General features: G+C 39.1%; 1 protein-coding gene across 6 annotated transcripts in view; it reads left to right on the forward strand.

Annotated features, from left to right (window-relative positions):
* Nucleotides 1-13,983, forward strand: part of CNOT7 (CCR4-NOT transcription complex subunit 7) — a 28,940-nt gene extending 14,957 nt beyond the window's left edge. For 3 of the 6 annotated variants that reach the window (XM_070757634.1, XM_070757632.1, XM_070757633.1), the window contains exons 5-7: nucleotides 3,682-3,826; nucleotides 9,403-9,513; nucleotides 11,292-13,983. In XM_070757634.1, coding sequence (XP_070613735.1) covers nucleotides 3,682-3,826; nucleotides 9,403-9,513; nucleotides 11,292-11,420 — 385 coding nt within the window. In that variant the 3' untranslated portion in view covers nucleotides 11,421-13,983. The remainder of the gene's footprint in view (nucleotides 1-3,681; nucleotides 3,827-9,402; nucleotides 9,514-11,291) is intronic. The other 3 variants (XM_070757636.1, XM_070757635.1, XM_070757637.1) reach the window with 1 other exon arrangement.
* The last annotated feature ends 4,745 nt before the right edge of the window (nucleotides 13,984-18,728 follow it).

Below are 18,728 nucleotides of genomic sequence, written 5' to 3' on the forward strand. Positions count from 1 at the left end.
GTGGTGATCTTGTACTGATATTTGGGGTTTAAAAGAACTAGGGAAACTCTGAGGTTGAAACAAGGTAAAACTAACACATAGTTCCCATTCATTCACTGTTGCTCAAGTATTATCCACTAGGGCAGTGATAGCAAACCTTTTTTTCCTCAGGTGCCGAAAGAGCGCCCACACTCACAATTCAATGACTGGGAAGGATGAAAACAACTTCCCCTGCCCACAGAAGTCCTTTGGAGGCTGGAAACGGACTGTTTCCCAACTTCTGGTGGGCCCAGTAGTTTGTGTTTCACCCTCCCCAGGCTTCAAAGGCTTCCCTGGAGCCAGGAGAGAGTAAAAATGCCCTCCCCCATCCCCCGGAGGCTTTTTGGAAGCCAAAAACCCCCTCCCAGAGCCTCTGTGCAATGAAAAAATCAGCTGGCTTGCATACATATGCACGTTGGAGCTGAGCTTAGGTGACGCCTCACGTGCCAGCAGATATGGCTCTGCGTGCCACAGGTTCATCATCACTGCACTAGGGAATAGGGCTGGGGTCTAGGGGTCCACTAGAGTCGCAGCAACTCCTGAATAGGTTAACAGAGACTACAGACAGAAAGCATGCATGGAAGGAAAAAATCACTGAAATCTCACCCATGTGCAATTTTCAGCATGAGCGAGATTTGGCTTTCAGTGAATGCCAAACGTGGCGCAAGATTTGGCTTCCAGTGCATGCACAGAAGCCGAATCTCGCGCTAACATGCATGCCCAGCCACCGGTCAGCTGGAGCTGTGCACGCAGCTCCATTTTCGCTGCCGGGATGGCATCCCCCTACCCCCATTCCAGTAGCAACCCAATACTGGTGTGCAGGCTTCCCACACCCTCTGTCCAAAAATGGGCAGGACTCTGGGATGGCAAAAATGGATGAATTCGGTGTATAAGACGCACCAACACTTCCACTCTCCGAAGAATATGGTATAATTCTTATTATCATCCCTTCAAGGTAAACCAGATCGGGAAAGTAAAAAACGAAAACAATATTACTTTATTAAGATAGGTGGAAGTAACATAATTTTTCAAGTGTGATTGTACTTCTGAATTCATTTTTTCTTAGATTCCTTCTCAGGACATAAAGAGTACTTATCTTTGTTTACATAACAGTTTTTAAATATTTGCTTCAAAGCTATGGCCCTGTCTCTATATTACTAAACCCAGCTAGAGTTCAGAGCTTTCAGTTTGAGTTGTAACTTTTTTCAGTCAATAGAACTTAAAACTGAAGGAAGGTCTTCAAATGTCACATATAATTTCTTTGTGTATCAAATAGCGCAAAGTTGGGATCTAAGGTAGAATAACTGGGTCAGACTGTTTTGCAACAAGAATATTGATACTAACAACTCAGTCTTCTAGTTTGTGTAGGATATGTTTGTCATAGGGCTAAGTTATGAGGTCAGTGAGTTTTCTTGCTCTGTAATTAGCTGGTTACCTTTCTTAATGAGTGGAATACAGATAGTTCTCGACTTACAACCACAATGAAGCCCAAGCTTTCCTTTGTTAAGTGATACATTTGTTAAGTGAATTTTGCCCCATTTTACGATCTTTCTTGGCATAGTTGTTAAGCGAATCACCACAGTTGATAAATTAGCAATCTTGTTGTTAAATGAATCTGGTTACCCCATTGACTTTGCTCATCAGAGGGTCACAAAAAGTGATCACATGACCTTGGGGTATAATAATGGTCATAAATAGGAATCGGTTGCCAAGCATCTGAATTTTGATCACATGACTATGAGAATGCTGCAAAGGTAACTGTAAAAGGTCATCATAAGTCACTTTTTTCAATCCTGTTGTAACAAATGAACTCTTCTAACTCGAGGATTATTGTATTTTTCAGAGTGTAAGACACACCTCCCTCTCCCAAAAGAAAGTGAAAATGTTGGTGTGTCTTATACACCGAGTACAGCCATTTTTTGGCCTAAAACCATGCCATGTCACATTTTTGTGAAAATTGTGGTGCACAGAGGGTTTGGGAGGCCTGCAGAGTGCTCCGGGAGGCTGGGGAAGGCAAAAATATCCCAGTTATTGTGAAAAAATAGGCAAAAAACTGGCTCCCCCCCCCAAAAGCAGCAGTTTTGCCTTCACCCGCCCCTAGGAGCACTCTGTGATCCTCCCAAACTCTCTGTGCACCCCATTTTTGAAAATAACAGGTGGAAAATAGGGCATTTTTTGTAAAAATTGGGGCGTTTTTGCCTTTCCCCAGCCCCCAGGAGCACTCTGCAGGCTTTCCAAACCCTCTGCGCAACCCATTTTTGCAAAAAAACAGGTGGAAAAAGGATCCCGGCCAGCAGCTTCAAGCGGGCGGTGGGTGCCTCCCCACCCCTCTGGCCCGGTGTGAGGCAAAGCGCTGGGGGGGAGGTCAGGCTCTGGGTCTGGAGTCACCCCTCCTGCCTCCCCAAGCCGAGTCGGCGGCTTGAGCTTCAGAGCCCTCCCTGCCTATCCCTCCCGCCCACCGCGGTGTTCGAGCGAACGCCAAAACTGAACATGGACTTCTGAAAAAGTCTGGGTTGGTGTTCGGTATGCCGAACCTCGCAAAGTTCAGCACTGACCCGAACTATGCAAGTTCAGTTCGCCTAACACTATTCATAACAAAGCAGGATTACTGACCTGAAAGTTACTCATTTGCTGGAATTTGTACTCAGTCTTGTTTTCAAGTATCCTGCTATTTGGAGATGGAGGCAGATAAATAATAGAAATACTGGTAGGTTTATTGTTACTTGCTTGTTACAGCCAACGTTCTTAACATTGTTTTAGTGATTTTTAATATAAATAATAATAATTAATAATTTATTAAATTTGTATGCCGCCCCTCTCCGAAGATTACCTATTCACGTTTGAAGATTAACTATAGAAGTTAAGCATTATTAAGAACCAATAAATATTTATTTTAATGACAATTCTGACGTCCTTAAAAGAGATTTAGCAGAGCAACTACATTTTACAACTGCATACATTACTATCAATTGCAGATGACTATATTTTACAATCTTTCTTGGTAGTTGTGTACAACAGTTTGAATCCACTTTAGGATGTATGTAGAAATCTACTATTGACTTTTAATCACTATCAAGAAATATACTGTATTATCTTTACATACTATGTAGGATATTGCTTCATTTTTTAAAAAATCCCATAAAAGTCTTGCTTGTATTTTGTCAGATTAAATAAAGTCAGATTAAATAAAGTCATTTGGTAGAGGTATACTTTAGTATGTTAAGATTTTCTCTATATTTGTACCTTTGTTTTGAATCACATTTACAAATACTGTACAGTACTATGAAATGTTTCTTTAAACAATTGATATTCATTGACTTAAAATAGACATTTGACAATTATGTATGTGGAGATGATCCCACTTTATGTAGAAAATATTAAGTATGAGAGATACTTACCAAGCAACTTAATTTTATAGTATGCCACCTGATTTGGATAGCAAATAGAAATTTTGATTTGCCAATTTGGAGATAATGATAAATGAGTATTCTCTGTAAAGCCAGATTCTTTGTGCAGTAGGAATAGAATTAATGCATAGATTACAAGGAATGCATACAAAGAGAAAATATATATAAAATAGTTGATAAATTTCTGTTGATGATTCTGAATGTTTTGTCTTCCTAATCTTAAATCTGTTTATTGCTGTTTATGATTACTTTGCAGTGGCTATGACTTTGGATATCTGATCAAGATCTTGACAAATTCCAATTTACCAGAAGAAGAGCTAGACTTCTTTGAAATACTGAGACTATTTTTCCCTGTTATTTATGATGTGAAGTACCTCATGAAGAGTTGCAAAAATCTCAAGGTAATTTCTACTGATATATTTAGAGTTTTTATAGGGAAAGAATATATAAATTAATTTTATCTGTTTTACTTATGGGCATTTATAAAAGTTATGTTTAGAACATGTTCTCATAGAAAAAGCCCATGCAGTGGGAACCCCTTGAAAAAGAGATGCCCGTGAGAAAGATATAAATACATCCCAGGAATTTTTAATAAAACTCTAGTTATGTGGATCCAATAACTAAGCCATAGATTTTGTATACATTGAGAAAGAAATCATAGAACCAGCTTTTGGTCTATAAACATATACTGTACTGTAAGCCCATTCATTCAGACTTCTGAGACACTCTTGAGGTGGCTGTAATTTAAGTATAAAATCAATTCACACAACAGCTGAATGGAAATATTAGTGTGAAGCTTTTGATGCAGCAAATAGCAAGATCTCATTTCTGTCCTTGCACTCTTCTAGCTACCAGCAGAGGTGAATAAAAGGTGGCAACTCTTTGTTATTTTATTATGACAAGATAAAGCTAAACAGCACTGAGGGAAAGATGAGAAAGTTTAGTTTAAGCAGTTGTTAAGTCCAAGAAAAATGAGTCATGCAGCAGCATTTTCATCTCAAGGTTTTTTCCAATGCTCTGTCATTGATTGAATTTCATTTCTTTAGCAATTTTATAATTGAGTAAGCATATAGTTTATCAAGTTGTCAGTTAACAGTGTACAAGCAAAAGAACAGAACATACTAAAACACAGAGGAGAGAGTTAATCCCAAATCCTTCACTATTCCTCTCTACAGAAGTCAGTTGGGCTACTGTCTTTTTTATTAGCTTGGCATCTAGAGGCAAGGCATATCAAGGAGAAGTACATGGAGGCATGAAGGAGAAACAGCCAAGCTGCTCAGAGTCCTTTTTGGAGTGAGCAGCATATAAATACAAATAAATAAATAAAGTATATTACGATCGTTGCTGTGGTTTTTACAAACATAAAGAAATAAAAAAAAATGCTGCATACCGACTGCTATTGAGATGACTTGAAGCAAAGGTTGGTTTAATATAAAAAGAATCAACATGTTTTTTGTAAGCAAAAAGTCAGAGATAAATTGGCTTTTGACTATGATGTAGCTAATTCTAGTTTTACAAATAACTGGCCACCAGTGATAATATTGATGAGGCAGATGTGAACATCATTATTCAGTGAATCTATAATTACTGCTATGTGTGTTTGGAGACAGTGGATATTACTTTAAAAAATGTGAAGATCTTTAATATGGCAAGGCTTAAGGGATAGGTTCAAAACCCAGCAATATCTATTAAATTAAATTATTATTGGAGTTTTTTCAACCTTTGAATGTCACTTTTCATTTTGATTTCCATTATTCTTATTAAATACATTAAAATGTCATGTTTTAAATATAGTTTTATAATGAAAGCTGGGAGTCAACCTTTATTAAAAGGTTAAATATTACAAATACTAAAAACTGTCTTCAGGTTATCCTTTTTTCTGGTGAATATTTTGATCTAGTTTTTTGTGCAAAATAAATTAATCGTTAGCTGTCGAGTAACTTTATCTTGTCACCTTTTAAATTGCTTGTGAAAATTGTGAACAGGAAACTTAAAGAAGCTTAGTTCTAGGGAAGAAGCTGCAAATTATTAGCAAGCTGGAGAAAGTGCTAAATTTTGTTTAGTTTTTATTTTGTAGGGTTTTATGTCCTGCCTTTCAAATTTATTATTATTGTTGTTAGGGTTTTATGTCCTGCATTTCATATTTATTATTATTGTTGTTGCTGCTGCTGTTGTTGTTGTTATTATTATTAATATTATTATTATTCGTAATAGTGTTTAGACTATATACCACTTCACAGTGCTTTCCAGCCCTAAGTGGTTTACAGAGTCAGTATATTGCCCCCAACAATCTGGGTCTTCATTTTATGCACCTTGGAAGGATGGAAGGCTGAGTGAACATTGAGCCTGGTGAGATTCAAACTGCCAAATTGCAGTCAGCTGGCAGTCAGCAGAAGGAGTCTGCAGTACTGCATTCTAACCAGTGTGCCGTCTCAGCATTCATAACCATCTCCATTCATTTTTTCACCCAGAACTTTGAGCAAGTCAATCTTTCTCAGTTGGAATTCATCCAGTGAGATGAGGGTGAGGGTCTATTCAGTGTGTTAGGGTTCCAGGCCCCTTGAATTCTATCTACTCTTCAGCCTATCACACATGTCCATTTTCTTCTTCTCTGCTCCACCGGCCCTGATTTATCCTATATTCTGTGTTTTTCTGTTTCAATTTAAACCCATCATTCTTAATTCCCATCGTTGCTATTCAAACATGGTAGAAATACATGAGGTAATGAACTTACATGTAATAAAAGAGGGCAACATTATATAAGCAAGGATTGCTCTTATTGTTTAGTTTAAGGATTGAATTTTTTTTAAAAAAAACATTTGTTTGCCTTGCTTAATTTTACTCATCCCTCAAAACGTTTTGACAATTCCCATCATAAAAGATTCACACATCATGTGTTCATTCTTGAACCATATAGCACTTTATCTAAATATATTTTGAAAAGGCTGATGGATGTTTTTCTTTTTTTAAAAAGAAAAATAGGAAGCAGTTCTTTGTTTAACAGGTCATCTATTAGCATTTTGAAATTCCTGCTTTGCAAAGAAGAGAGTAGGAGTTTCTCAAGTTGGTCACACCAAATGTAAAAGGTTTAAGCATATGACTTTTAACAGTTTGCCCCATATTTATATACAAAGCTCACACATGATAATACATTATTTGAACTTTTATGATAAGCAACAGTTAGAAACATAGAAGACTGACGGCAGAAAAAGACCTCATGATCCATCTAGTCTGCCCTTATACTATTTCCTGTATTTTATCTTAGGATGTATATATGTTTATCCCAGGCATGTTTAAATTCAGTTACTGTGGATTTACCAACCACGTCTGCTGGACGTTTGTTCCAAGGATCTACTACTCTTTCAGTAAAATAATATTTTCTCATGTTGCTTTTGATCTTTCCCCCAACTAACTTCAGATTGTGTCCTCTTGTTCTTGTGTTCACTTTCCTATTAAAAACATTTCCCTCCTGAACCTTATTTAACCCTTTGACATATTTAAATGTTTCAATCATGTCCCCCCTTTTCCTTCTGTCCTCCAGACTATACAGATTGAGTTCATTAAGTCTTTCCTGATACGTTTTATGCTTAAGACCTTCCACCATTCTTGTAGCCTGTCTTTGGACCCGTTCAATTTTGTCAATATCTTTTTGTAGGTGAGGTCTCCAGAATTGAACACAGTATTCCAAATGTGGTCTCACCAGCGCTCTATATAGCGGGATCACAATCTCCCTCTTCGTGCTTGTTATACCTCTAGCTATGCAACCAAGCGTCCTACTTGCTTTTCCTACCGCCCGACCATTAGCAAGTTGTAAAGGAAGAAGACACTGAGGAAAGTTTATTTGGCTTAATTTTATTATGCATATACTAAACTAGACTATGACAGTCGTATGAACATGAAGATTAGACTGTCGTAGTCTAACCTAGTATACAGTGATCCCCCGGTTATTGCGTCCCTGACCATTGCGAACAGGGTAATTTGCGATTTTTGAACCCGGAAGTCAAAACACCATCTGCGCATGCGTGCCCTTTTTTTCTATGGGCACGCATGCGTAGATGGCGCCCGGCAGATCAGCTGCTGGGCGGCTTCCCTGGGTCTTCCCCCTTTTGCTGGCGGGAGGGCGAGCGGCGGCATCAGCAAGGAGTTTCCCCACCGCCCACGCAAACTCCTCGCTGCCGCCCGCCCTTCGCCCGCCCACACCATTCATTCTCGCCGCTTCCCACCTGAGTCCTGAAGCGAATTCGCTTCAGGACTCAGGTGGAAAGCGGCGAGAGCGAGCGCTAGCGAACGGCTTGTCCGCCGCCCGCTCGCGCGTCCCGCGCCCACGCCGTTCATTCTCGCCGCTTCCCACCTGAGTCCTGAAGCGAATTCGCTTCAGGACTCAGGTGGAAAGCGGCAATAGCGAGTGCTAGCGAACGGCTTGTCCGCCGCCCGCTCGCGCGTCCCGCGCCCACGCCGTTCATTCTCGCCGCTTCCCACCTGAGTCCTGAAGCGAATTCGCTTCAGGACTCAGGTGGAAAGCGGCGAGAGCGAGCGCTAGCGAACGGCTTGTCCGCCGCCCGCTCGCGCGTCCCGCGCCCACGCCGTTCATTCTCGCCGCTTTCCAGCTGAGTCCTGAAGCGAATTCGCTTCAGGACTCAGCTGGGAAGCGCGAGCGAGCGGCGCCAGCGAACGGCTTGTCCGTCGCCTGCCTGCCCGCTAGCGAGGAGCCGAAGATTGGGGGCGGCGCGGCTGTTTTGAAACGTCGCCGCCGGCATGGGGGGCTTCCTAGCAGCCCCCCAAACCCGGGTTGGGGGTCCGGGGGGTGCTGGCAAGCCCCCCATGCCGGCGGCGACGTTTTAAAACAGCCGCGCCGCCCCCAATCTTCGGCTCCTCGCTAGCGCTGCGGAAGTAAAAACACCATCTGCACATGCGCAGATGGTGTTTTTACTTCCGCAGCGCTACTTCGCGAAAACCCGCTCGTTGCGGGGGGTCCTGAAACGGAACCCTCGCAACGAGCGGGGGATCACTGTATTTGAAATAAGATTAATCCAGATAAACCTTTCATAGTGTAACTTATTCTGTTTTTCTATTCATTAGATTATTTCAGAAAATCAGTTTGATTAGGGATCATTTTTTAAGGGTTTGGTTTGAATAATGAATTCCATTACTAATTGTTAGAGACAAACAGCCCAATATTTGGTACCCTGATTTCTTCCAAGTGCAAAATATGCATATGCTCTATAATTAGTGACAGGCCATCTTTTCACAATACCTTTTCCAGGCCTTTTTAAGAGCTTGAAGAATTTTCATTTTTCACCAACAGTGCTTGTCTCAGTATTTTGTCCTCTTAAGGCTAATGCTTCGGGGGGCACACTTCTGGAAGCAGGAATATAAGTTGCAGATGCTTGTACACATTTAGCACAGAACTGGAAAATTGGGAATATTTAAGTCAACTTTCCAAAGTTCTTTTGATAACATTTAAACTATCCAGAGTGGGCGGAATATAAATTTAAATAAAGAAATATCCCCTGCCCTGTGCACATTTACAAGACACCATAGCAAAATATTAAATGCTGCTCTTAGCCATCACAGAATTGCTCACTCTTGTATGTAGTTGTGCATATTTTTAAACATTTGATTCTCCCCTCCCTGCATCTTCTGTCTTGATGAACACCTGTAAGCAAACTGGGAAGATGGGTGGGATTTTGGATTGAAAATACTGTTTGTATACAGGCAGTCTTCAACTTTGTTTAGTGACTGTTCAAAATTACAACAGATCTGAAAAAAGTGCCTTGTGAAAAGGCTTGAATGATAATTAACAAAAATTCTGAAAGCCTTTGCTGTCATAATTTGCTATGGTGACTGGGGCTATGATTTAAACTAAAAATGTAGATCTTCAAATTGTTTGCTCATATAGATGAATAGTGGAAAGTAATGCTATTACCTGCTGTCATGTTTACAACTGTTCTAATTATGCTGTAATCTTCCTTTTCAGGGTGGATTACAAGAAGTTGCTGAGCAGTTAGAATTGGAAAGGATAGGTCCTCAGCATCAAGCAGGATCTGATTCTCTACTAACAGGCATGGCATTCTTCAAAATGAGAGAGGTAGATATATACTCTCTCTCTCTGTGCATTTGTATGATAATATTGATGGCACTGAAGGAGTGGACTTAGGATGGCTCCTCATAGTTACAGTTGTCATAGCAGTCATGTGATTGTAATTTGGATACGTGGCAACTGCTCGTACATATGACATCACAGTGTCTCACACTGCTGACTTCTGATCAGTAAAATCAATGGGGAGACTGGTTGGAGGTTGCAAATGATGATCGTGTGACAATGAGATGCTTTAGTTGCCTGATATATGCCTTATGATAACATCTGGAACTGGGTGCATCTGCCTGCCTAAATCAGCAAGGTCAGATAATAATTGCATTTCACAACAACATCGCTCAGCAGTATGTTATTGGTCCTAATTACCATTATTGAGAACTATCTGTATTTTGATTAAATTATTAGATTAATAGTAATGGTAAATTACACTATAATACAATTGTGATTTAATTAAATTATTATAATTAATAGTAAATTAAATTAGGCCATTTACTTCCAAGGTCAACTTGAAGTGTTGCTTCTAAACTTTAAAGCCTTAATGGGCTTAGTATTGCATTGTTTCATAGTAGACTCTTTGAGGATTAAACTTGACAAAGAGACCTCTTAGTAATTTGACAAATGAGCATGAAAAGTACTGACTATTCTGAGGTACTTACAGTTGAGAGACCCTTTCATAGAAATCACTGATATTTTATTCTAGTAGGCTTTTAATTCGTAAAGCCTTCTTTGCTTTTGACAGTTCTAATTTGTAAGATCTTTTACATTTTTCTGGTTTTGGTTTTGCGTTCAGCTAAATGATATTCCATCTTTGATTGATCTTGAAAAGCTAAGCAAGAGATAACTTCATTAGTAGGAGAGACACCAAAATATAGCATCTACCGTGTTTTCCCCAAAATAAGACACTGTCTTATATTAATCTTTGCTCCAAAGGTTGTGCTACGTCTTATTTTCGGGGGGGTGCCTTATATTTCTCAAATAAGACAAATTCACAGGCAGAAAAGCTGACACCCCCAAAGAAAGTGTACCGTACGGTACACTGATTACGGTACAGTACCTGTCAGTATGGCACCCACACACACAAACGACAGCACTTATATGGTGCAACAGTATACTCCCGCTATTGCAGCTTCCGGCCACCAGAGGAACTACAGTCCAAGCACTGTAGTGGAGACTGTAATGGCAGTGAGACAGCAGCAGACTGTGTCTGCTGTACTGGGCGGTACAAAGCGATGGAAGGGGACGCCACATTATTACGGTACCGCTATGAACAGCTTTGAATGGTACCATATGTTTTTACACCGTACCGTATGTAAACTTGACTACGCCTTATTTTCGGGGGGGTGCCAAATTCTGCAAAACCTCTGACATGCCTTACTTTCAGGGTACGTCTTATTTTCGGGGAAACAGGGTAAACTGTTGTTGGCATGACAGAAGTTTTAAGTTTTAAAAAGAACCTTGAAAGAAGATAATGACAAGCAATTTGTACTATTTCAAAAAAACCCAAAGATGTGTCTTTGCCTCTTTTACTTCTTTTGTTTTTTTAATTTCATACGCATTATGTTATCATTTGTTAAGATTTGATTTATGTGGCAGGAGAATGATTGTGATTTATTCTTTTCTCGATACACTTCAAGAAATATACATTGGGGAAGAGATATTTTATTTACATTCTATACTTGATCTGAAAATGAGATTTTTTTTTGATACAGGTATTTTGAGTAGTGCCTTCAAAAATAGGAGAATAATTTATCCTTTTAAATTTTCTTTAGATGTTCTTTGAAGATCACATTGATGATGCCAAGTACTGTGGTCATTTGTATGGTCTTGGTTCTGGTTCATCTTATGTACAGAATGGAACAGGAAATGCATATGAAGAAGAAGCCAACAAACAATCATGACATGAAATGCGAAGGCACTTTTTCTAAGTTCAATATGGTTGTACATAGGTTTTATCTCTGGTTGAATTCCTTGGACAATAAGGCGTTCTTTTCCTCTTTATCAGCACACTTTTCTCTTGCCTTGTATGTACTAAACTTGACTGTTCCTGTTCCAGTCCCTTGACCTTGATATAGATAGGCATTTCTGGATCAAATGTTGCCATGTACCTTGCCCATCTGTACAGAAGCACGTGTAGGAACAGTGTGGTAGATAGAAGAGGAAAGCTAAAAGGATAATTACTTTTCTAGGAAACTTTAATTGGCCTTTGTATCGGTTTATTATCCCTGCCCTTTCCCCTCAAACCTGGGCAAGCGCTGATTGTAATAAATTTCCCTATTGGATGTTAATCCCTTCCAAGGTACAGGGGTTTTAGTTATTCATAATTGTGGACCATCACATTTGCACTTTAGAAGAGTGACTCTGAGTCAGATCCTCTGTTTTATCTGAAGTTCTGAATATTTTCCCCTGACATAGAAAAAGGGTTCATCTGCTTCTTCCAGGTCTCAAATACATTGAACAAAGCCACATTCTTTGCCTAATCTCTCTTCAAACTTAAAAATATCTTAGCAGCTACTATAAAACTGGTGTTTCGTCTTCCAAATATTCCTGGCAGCTCACTGGTGGAAGCAACTAGGTGGAATCATGAAGAATCTCTTGAGGATACTTTCTTGAATGAGAATCTCTTTCATGGAGCCTAAATTTGCTAGGCAATTTTTTGAGGTGTGATTAGGAGAACTTTGTGTATTCTCCTCCATTTAAAGCAAGCTTTATAGCAGGCTTCTCCTCTGTTACAACCTTCATTTTTATTGGACTATAACTTCTAAAATGTGTGGAATAGATAGACGTTGACAGCCAAATATTTAAAGGGCACCAACTTGGGGTGGAATTGGGATGCTGCTTTGCAGCCTTACGGAGGGAATATATGTAGCCTTTTATGCGTTTGGGTCTGAAAGGAATAATTGAAAGATGGAATGCTGCAGTTAAAATAACAATTTAAAATTGTAATCCATTTCCTTATTCCCGTTCCAATGAGTTATGGCCTAAATACTTTTCTATTTTAAAATATTAATTTATTGTCTACATAAATGGATGAACACAATGTAAGTAAGAGATCCAAAGATAAATAGGAAGATATGTCCGTTTTGGGAGCTGAAACACCAAGACATTTGTTGTCAAACAACAAATTTATTTGTACCTAATAAAGTTACCTAAGGCTTGTAAGGCTAGTTTATTTTTTGAGTCTATCTTAGCAGTATATTTTATAGGTGTTTTACTAAAGAACCACAAAGTACTTTCCTGACCATGCAGAGCAGGCTCTTAAAAAGCAATTGTGAAGGAAGACTTTTATTAGTATGGAATAGCTAAATCTTATCCTGAAATGATAGAGTGCTGATGGCAGCATTTGGCATGTCATCTACACTGGAAATCAATGGGAGTAAATCTTAATGTACAGCAAAATTGATATACAGTATCTACCATGTACTTTAATATGTTTTCCTTTATCCTCATAAAGTTACAATAATGTAACTGGGCAGTCCTTTTTCTTTTAAGGAAAAATTAGGAAGACATTTGCATAAGAGGGTATTTGTTTTTAAAGCTTTTGTAAATAAAGGCTTCAATAATGTTTTCTTACATACTTAAAAAGACTTGTGGTTTTGATTTGAAGCCCCTCTGGCATGTCCGCGTACCTGTCTAGCCTCTTACATCTTTATCTTAATTCAGTGTGGTCTGCTGCTCCAAGTATCATCATTATAGTCACTTTAGAGCAGGGGTCTAAACCTTGGCAACTTTACGTCTTATGGACTTCAGCTCCCAGAATTCCTCAGCCAGTTGGCTGAGGAACTCTGAGAGTTGAAGTTCACCAAGTTGCCAAGGTTGGAGACCCCTGCTTTAGAGTGCTCAAAATTCTATAATGTGTTTGCTGCTCATCAGTGAAGTGGGAAAGACCTGAAAGTCAAATGCGGTGCTCAGGTATAATTTGTCATTCAATAGCAATAACCTGCCTTATTAAGAAGCTTACTTGAATTTATGCAGTCCAGCAAGTAGGTGAAAAAGTTAACATGCCATCATATATTTTTAAAGATTATTGTTTTTCATGTACCTTGTTGGCAGCTACAGACCCTAATATCTGCTGCTTGTGATTTGTCAGGTGGACAAAAATCAACTATGCTGTAAACATAGCAGTTCTGTAATTGGTATTCCTGCTGCTGGGATATTTGTATATTTAAGTTCACGTAATGACTGGACTGTTTTATACCAAGTTGACAATAGATTGTGCCTTGATGAAGTACGAATCATAAATGCCTCTTGTCCATCACACTGTTGAAAAAAAATCTCACTGAATTCCACACAAATCAATATCTGAACTATACTATATTGGACTTATTTTATCATGAGGTAAATAATAGTGGATTTTTTTCCCACCGAACATAACTTTTATGATGTTGGCAATGGAATTATTTACTGATGTTTTGTACAAAAGCAAGGAGAAAATGAAATAAACTCATAATTCATACAATGAAACTTAGCTGCAAATATTTCACAAGGCTGTTGAATAAAATGAGAAGTAAGCTGCCTCAAAGAACATCCTTCAGTTGTCTTCCCTGTCAGGAACCGTAATGAGTTAAAATAGCTTCTTATTCCTTATAAGAACTATCATTTATAAAGGGCTAAGGCTTTTGTGTATACATTGTGAAACTGTCATGCATCCATTCGTTATGGGCCACAATGGAACCATTTCTGATTTTAAAAAGTGTTCACGGACAGAACTGAAAATGAGCATGTTGGCTGATTGAGGTTGAATCTTATTCTCTTTGTATCAGTATTGTGCCTTCATAATTGAAACAGTACAATTTAGGCATGCGTTGTTTGCAGAAATGGACATAATGTGGTATACTACTTAGCATGAATTTATACGTTTGCAACTTCTAGTTCTGCCACATTTCTCAAAATGCTGATCCAATTTTGGCCAAGGGTTGTACAGTGATACCTCGTCTTACGAACCCCTCTTCATATAAACTTTTTGTGATACGAAGCCGGTGTTTAAGATTTTTTTGCCTCTTCTTCCAAACTATTTTCACCTTACGAACCTGAGCCACTGCCGCTGGGATGCCCCAAAGCACTGGGATTTCCCTGGGAATCCCCACCTCCGAACTTCCGTTGCCAGCCAAAGCACCCGTTCTTGCATTGCTGGGATTCCCTTCATTTTTTCCAGCGCTGCTTTGAATCCCAGCGACAAACTCCCCTTGAGCAGTGTGTGGGGGGACAAAAACAGGAGGCAGGGACTCATGGAACTCAAGAGAGGAGAAAGGTGTGGGGGAGATGAGCAGAGTGGGGAGTGACAAAAACGGGAGGCAAAGACTCATGGAGCTCAAGAGGAGAAAGGTGTGGGGGAGATGAGCAGAGTGGGGAGTGACAAAAACGGGAGGCAAAGACTCATGGAGCTCAAGAGAGGAGAAAGGTGTGGGGGAGATGAGCAGAGTGGGGGAGACAAAAACGGGAGGCAAAGACTCATGGAGCTCAAGAGAGGAGAAAGGTGTGGAGGAGATGAGCAGAGTGGGGAGTGACAAAAACGGGAGGCAAAGACTCATGGAGCTCAAGAGGAGAAAGGTGTGGGGGAGATGAGCAGAGTGGGGAGTGACAAAAACGGGAGGCAAAGACTCATGGAGCTCAAGAGGAGAAAGGTGTGGGGGAGATGAGCAGAGTGGGGAGTGACAAAAACGGGAGGCAAAGACTCATGGAGCTCAAGAGAGGAGAAAGGTGTGGGGGAGATGAGCAGAGTGGGGGAGACAAAAACGGGAGGCAAAGACTCATGGAGCTCAAGAGCAGAAAGGTGTGGGGGAGATGAGCAGAGTGGGGGAGACAAAAACGGGAGGCAAAGACTCATGGAGCTCAAGAGAGCAGAAAGGTGTGGGGGAGATGAGCAGAGTGGGGGAGACAAAAACGGGAGGCAAAGACTCATGGAGCTCAAGAGGAGAAAGGTGTGGGGGAGATGAGCAGAGTGGGGGAGACAAAAACGGGAGGCAAAGACTCATGGAGCTCAAGAGAGGAGAAAGGTGTGGAGGAGATGAGCAGGGTGGGGGGACAAAAGCGGGAGGCAGGGACTCACAAAGCTCAAGAGAGGCTCTTTTCGCCTTGCTTCGTTGGGACTGTCATCTCTTGCCACCTCTCGCTGTCCCTCCCCCCACTCCATTCGCCTCAACTTCATCTGCCCGCCGTTTTTTTTTTTTAAGCCTTAATGTTTTGGATTTTCCTAATGGGCTTGCACGCATTATTCGCTTTTCCATTGATTCCTATGGGAAACATTGTTTCATCTTACAAACTTTTCACCCTACGAACCTCGTCCCGGAACCAATTAAGTTCGTAAGACGAGATATTACTGTATAAGCCTTTCTGTTGGAAGCTCTGTAATGTGTTATTCATGTCTCCAACTTTTACTTCCAATTATATTACATTGAGACTTACTCTGGGATGAGTCATATTGTGTTCAGGAATATATACTGCTCAAAAAAAATAAAGGGAACACTCAAATAACACATCCTAGATCTGAATGAATGAAATATTCTCATTGAATATTTCATTTGCACAACTATTCCATTTGTCCAACAGCATGTGAAATTGTCAATGTGTTGCTTCCTAAGTGGACAGTTTGATTTCACAGAAGTTTTGATTTACTCGGAGTTATATTCTGTTGTTTTAAGTGTTCACTTTATTTTTTTGAGCAGTGTATATTAAGCTGCTTCACTCCTACTTGAATACTTTTGCTCTGGGATTAAAGTGAGGTAGATTCTGCATTGGGTCTTTTAGTTATTGCTCCCTGAGAAAATCTGTAGATGTTTCACTGGCTATATAGCCTCTAAACCAGCAGAACAGCTGACTTAACATAAGTCAACAAAACCAATGCTTTGTTGTTCATGCACTTTTAGAATCTGGCATTTAAACCATGATTGGTTTGCTTCAAAGATATTTCCCCCCCCCCAAAAGTTAACATAATACAGAAATACACAATATGTTTTTGCTGAATACAAAAGAAAGCAAAACAAGCACTTTGTAAGACCTGCACTTTTATGTACAATCTGGCATTTATGTACAATCATTAGGCCAATACTTGAGAATATTTTCAACATGGAAAAGTTAAATAAAAAAAAAAGTTATATGGATTTGAAAATCTTGCCATTATTAAACAAAATAGGAAATCATACACAAATGTAAAATCTATGAAGGGCATAAATAACAAAACAGTTAAATCTATGCCTTTGAACACCTATTGTAGATGAAATTGGTCTAATCCGAGTACCCTGACATTTTAAATGGCTAAAATTTGCAGCAGTGATTACAGTAATTGTTTCCACATACAATAAATGTTACATAATTGAACTTTATTTGATAGTTATGTAAAATAATACACTATAATAATTTAATAATTGGGTCACGAGTTAGCTTCATATGCAGCAAATGGACATTTTCTTGTTTTCATCAACTTCCTGCTTTGGATTTGATGTTTAGGATGCACAAAACTGGACTTATTTAGTTGTCCAAAAGGATTAAAATGACTCATTCTTCCATTTAAAGGCTAATCTGATTATGACACTGCCCTTTTATTTCTTCAAGGTTATCTTTATACAGCACTACATTAGGCACAGTACTAATAAAAAGTATTTGATCCCCTTAGATTTTGGAGATACGTTTCACTCTTTATTATTGTGCACATTTTTAAAGAGTCATGATAACTACTGTTTCTGGATTAACAATAAAATGATGGCCTTGACAGTCATAACAAGCATTAAAATTGGGGTGTACAAACATTCCACCATGGAAGATTCCATCCCCAGAGGGTCCAGAAATTATTTGATTTTATAAAAATGTTCAATCATGAATGAAACAGGCTGGTTCCATTTAACGAAGTTGGGTTCTGTTTTGCAAACTCAAGATGGAATTCTACTTGCATTACTCTATGAGCAATGTATGAATTTTTAAAAACTACAACTTCAAAACTTATGTGAAACTGAAATATTCCACGTTGATTCCAACTGTGTTGTTCTTTTTCAATACTAAGGCCGATCTGATAATTATGTAGAAAGACAAACTGAAGAATTTTGCTGTTACAGTATGACTACTAAATCCTATACCCACAGGAATACATATTTTCTTCAAAAATAAAATTTACTGAAGCATTCTGACTTGTCCTGGATAAAATATCATTTACAGTTGATACTATGGATATCAAGTCTTTGCAAAAATTTCTCATGTTCCAGTAACCTATGAAATATACCCTTAGATAAAGAAACCTGGGCTAGTCGCTAGTGGATAGATCCTGAATGCTCATAATTTACTTTCAAACAAGTTTCTATTTCAGTTATAATTGAAAAACTATTTGGGAATGATTGATTTCCCCCCCCTTAAAATAAGGGAAAAACAATATTTCAAGAAATTAAAATATAGTATATTGCTTTGTTCATGTAAATGTTCCAATGGACATACTACAACTTGAGCTGAATTGCTTATCAAATGTATATAGTGTTAATATTTCTATATATGATTTGCAACTTTCCAAATGCTTGCGTAACACAGTTTGTATTGTTCAATCTACTTATATGAGAAAGCTTCTAGGTGGTTTCTATAACATCTTGTATAGACTGTTGTGATTTATTATAGGAATACAGTAGCAGTTTGCATTTTGAGAGAAGACTTTTTTCAACTGTAACATTGGCCACTAACAAACCCATTTCACAAATGTAATTGCTTAGTTTTGACTCTGCAGTTAATTAAAGTCTACATTTATGGATTTTAATTCATTTGTACAGTGCACAGTGAGTCCGTTTAGAAATCAGACAAAATTATGACTACAACATTTATTTTCAGTCAATAGTATTGTCATTTAGCTGCAGCTTTGCTGTGGAAATTTCGTATAGTGTTAATAATTAACAGTATTCAGCCCTTGAATACTGATATGAAATGTGCAAGAAGAGTTAACGAAAATGCAGTTGGAACATAATTATTTGTTCAGATAGGTCGGGCAGCTGCAGGCCTTGAAACCCCCAGGACTCAGGAGAGGCAAACCTCTTCGCAAGTTGAATCCCTCCTTTTGGAAGTTTAGCAAGCACAAGATTTTGGGCCACCTCTGCCTCTTTTTCTCACACAGTTAACCATCAATGGTCTAATCCCGTGTCGAGTCCATCCCCTTCTTTGCTGGAGAAGAAATATTTCAATGTGGCTTTGGAGTTGGTGGATTTTTTGGATATTCCTGCAGTTGACGCACCAACACTAGC

The sequence above is a fragment of the Erythrolamprus reginae genome, chromosome 7, assembly GCF_031021105.1.
Source record: "Erythrolamprus reginae isolate rEryReg1 chromosome 7, rEryReg1.hap1, whole genome shotgun sequence".
Taxonomy (NCBI): domain Eukaryota; kingdom Metazoa; phylum Chordata; class Lepidosauria; order Squamata; family Dipsadidae; genus Erythrolamprus; species Erythrolamprus reginae.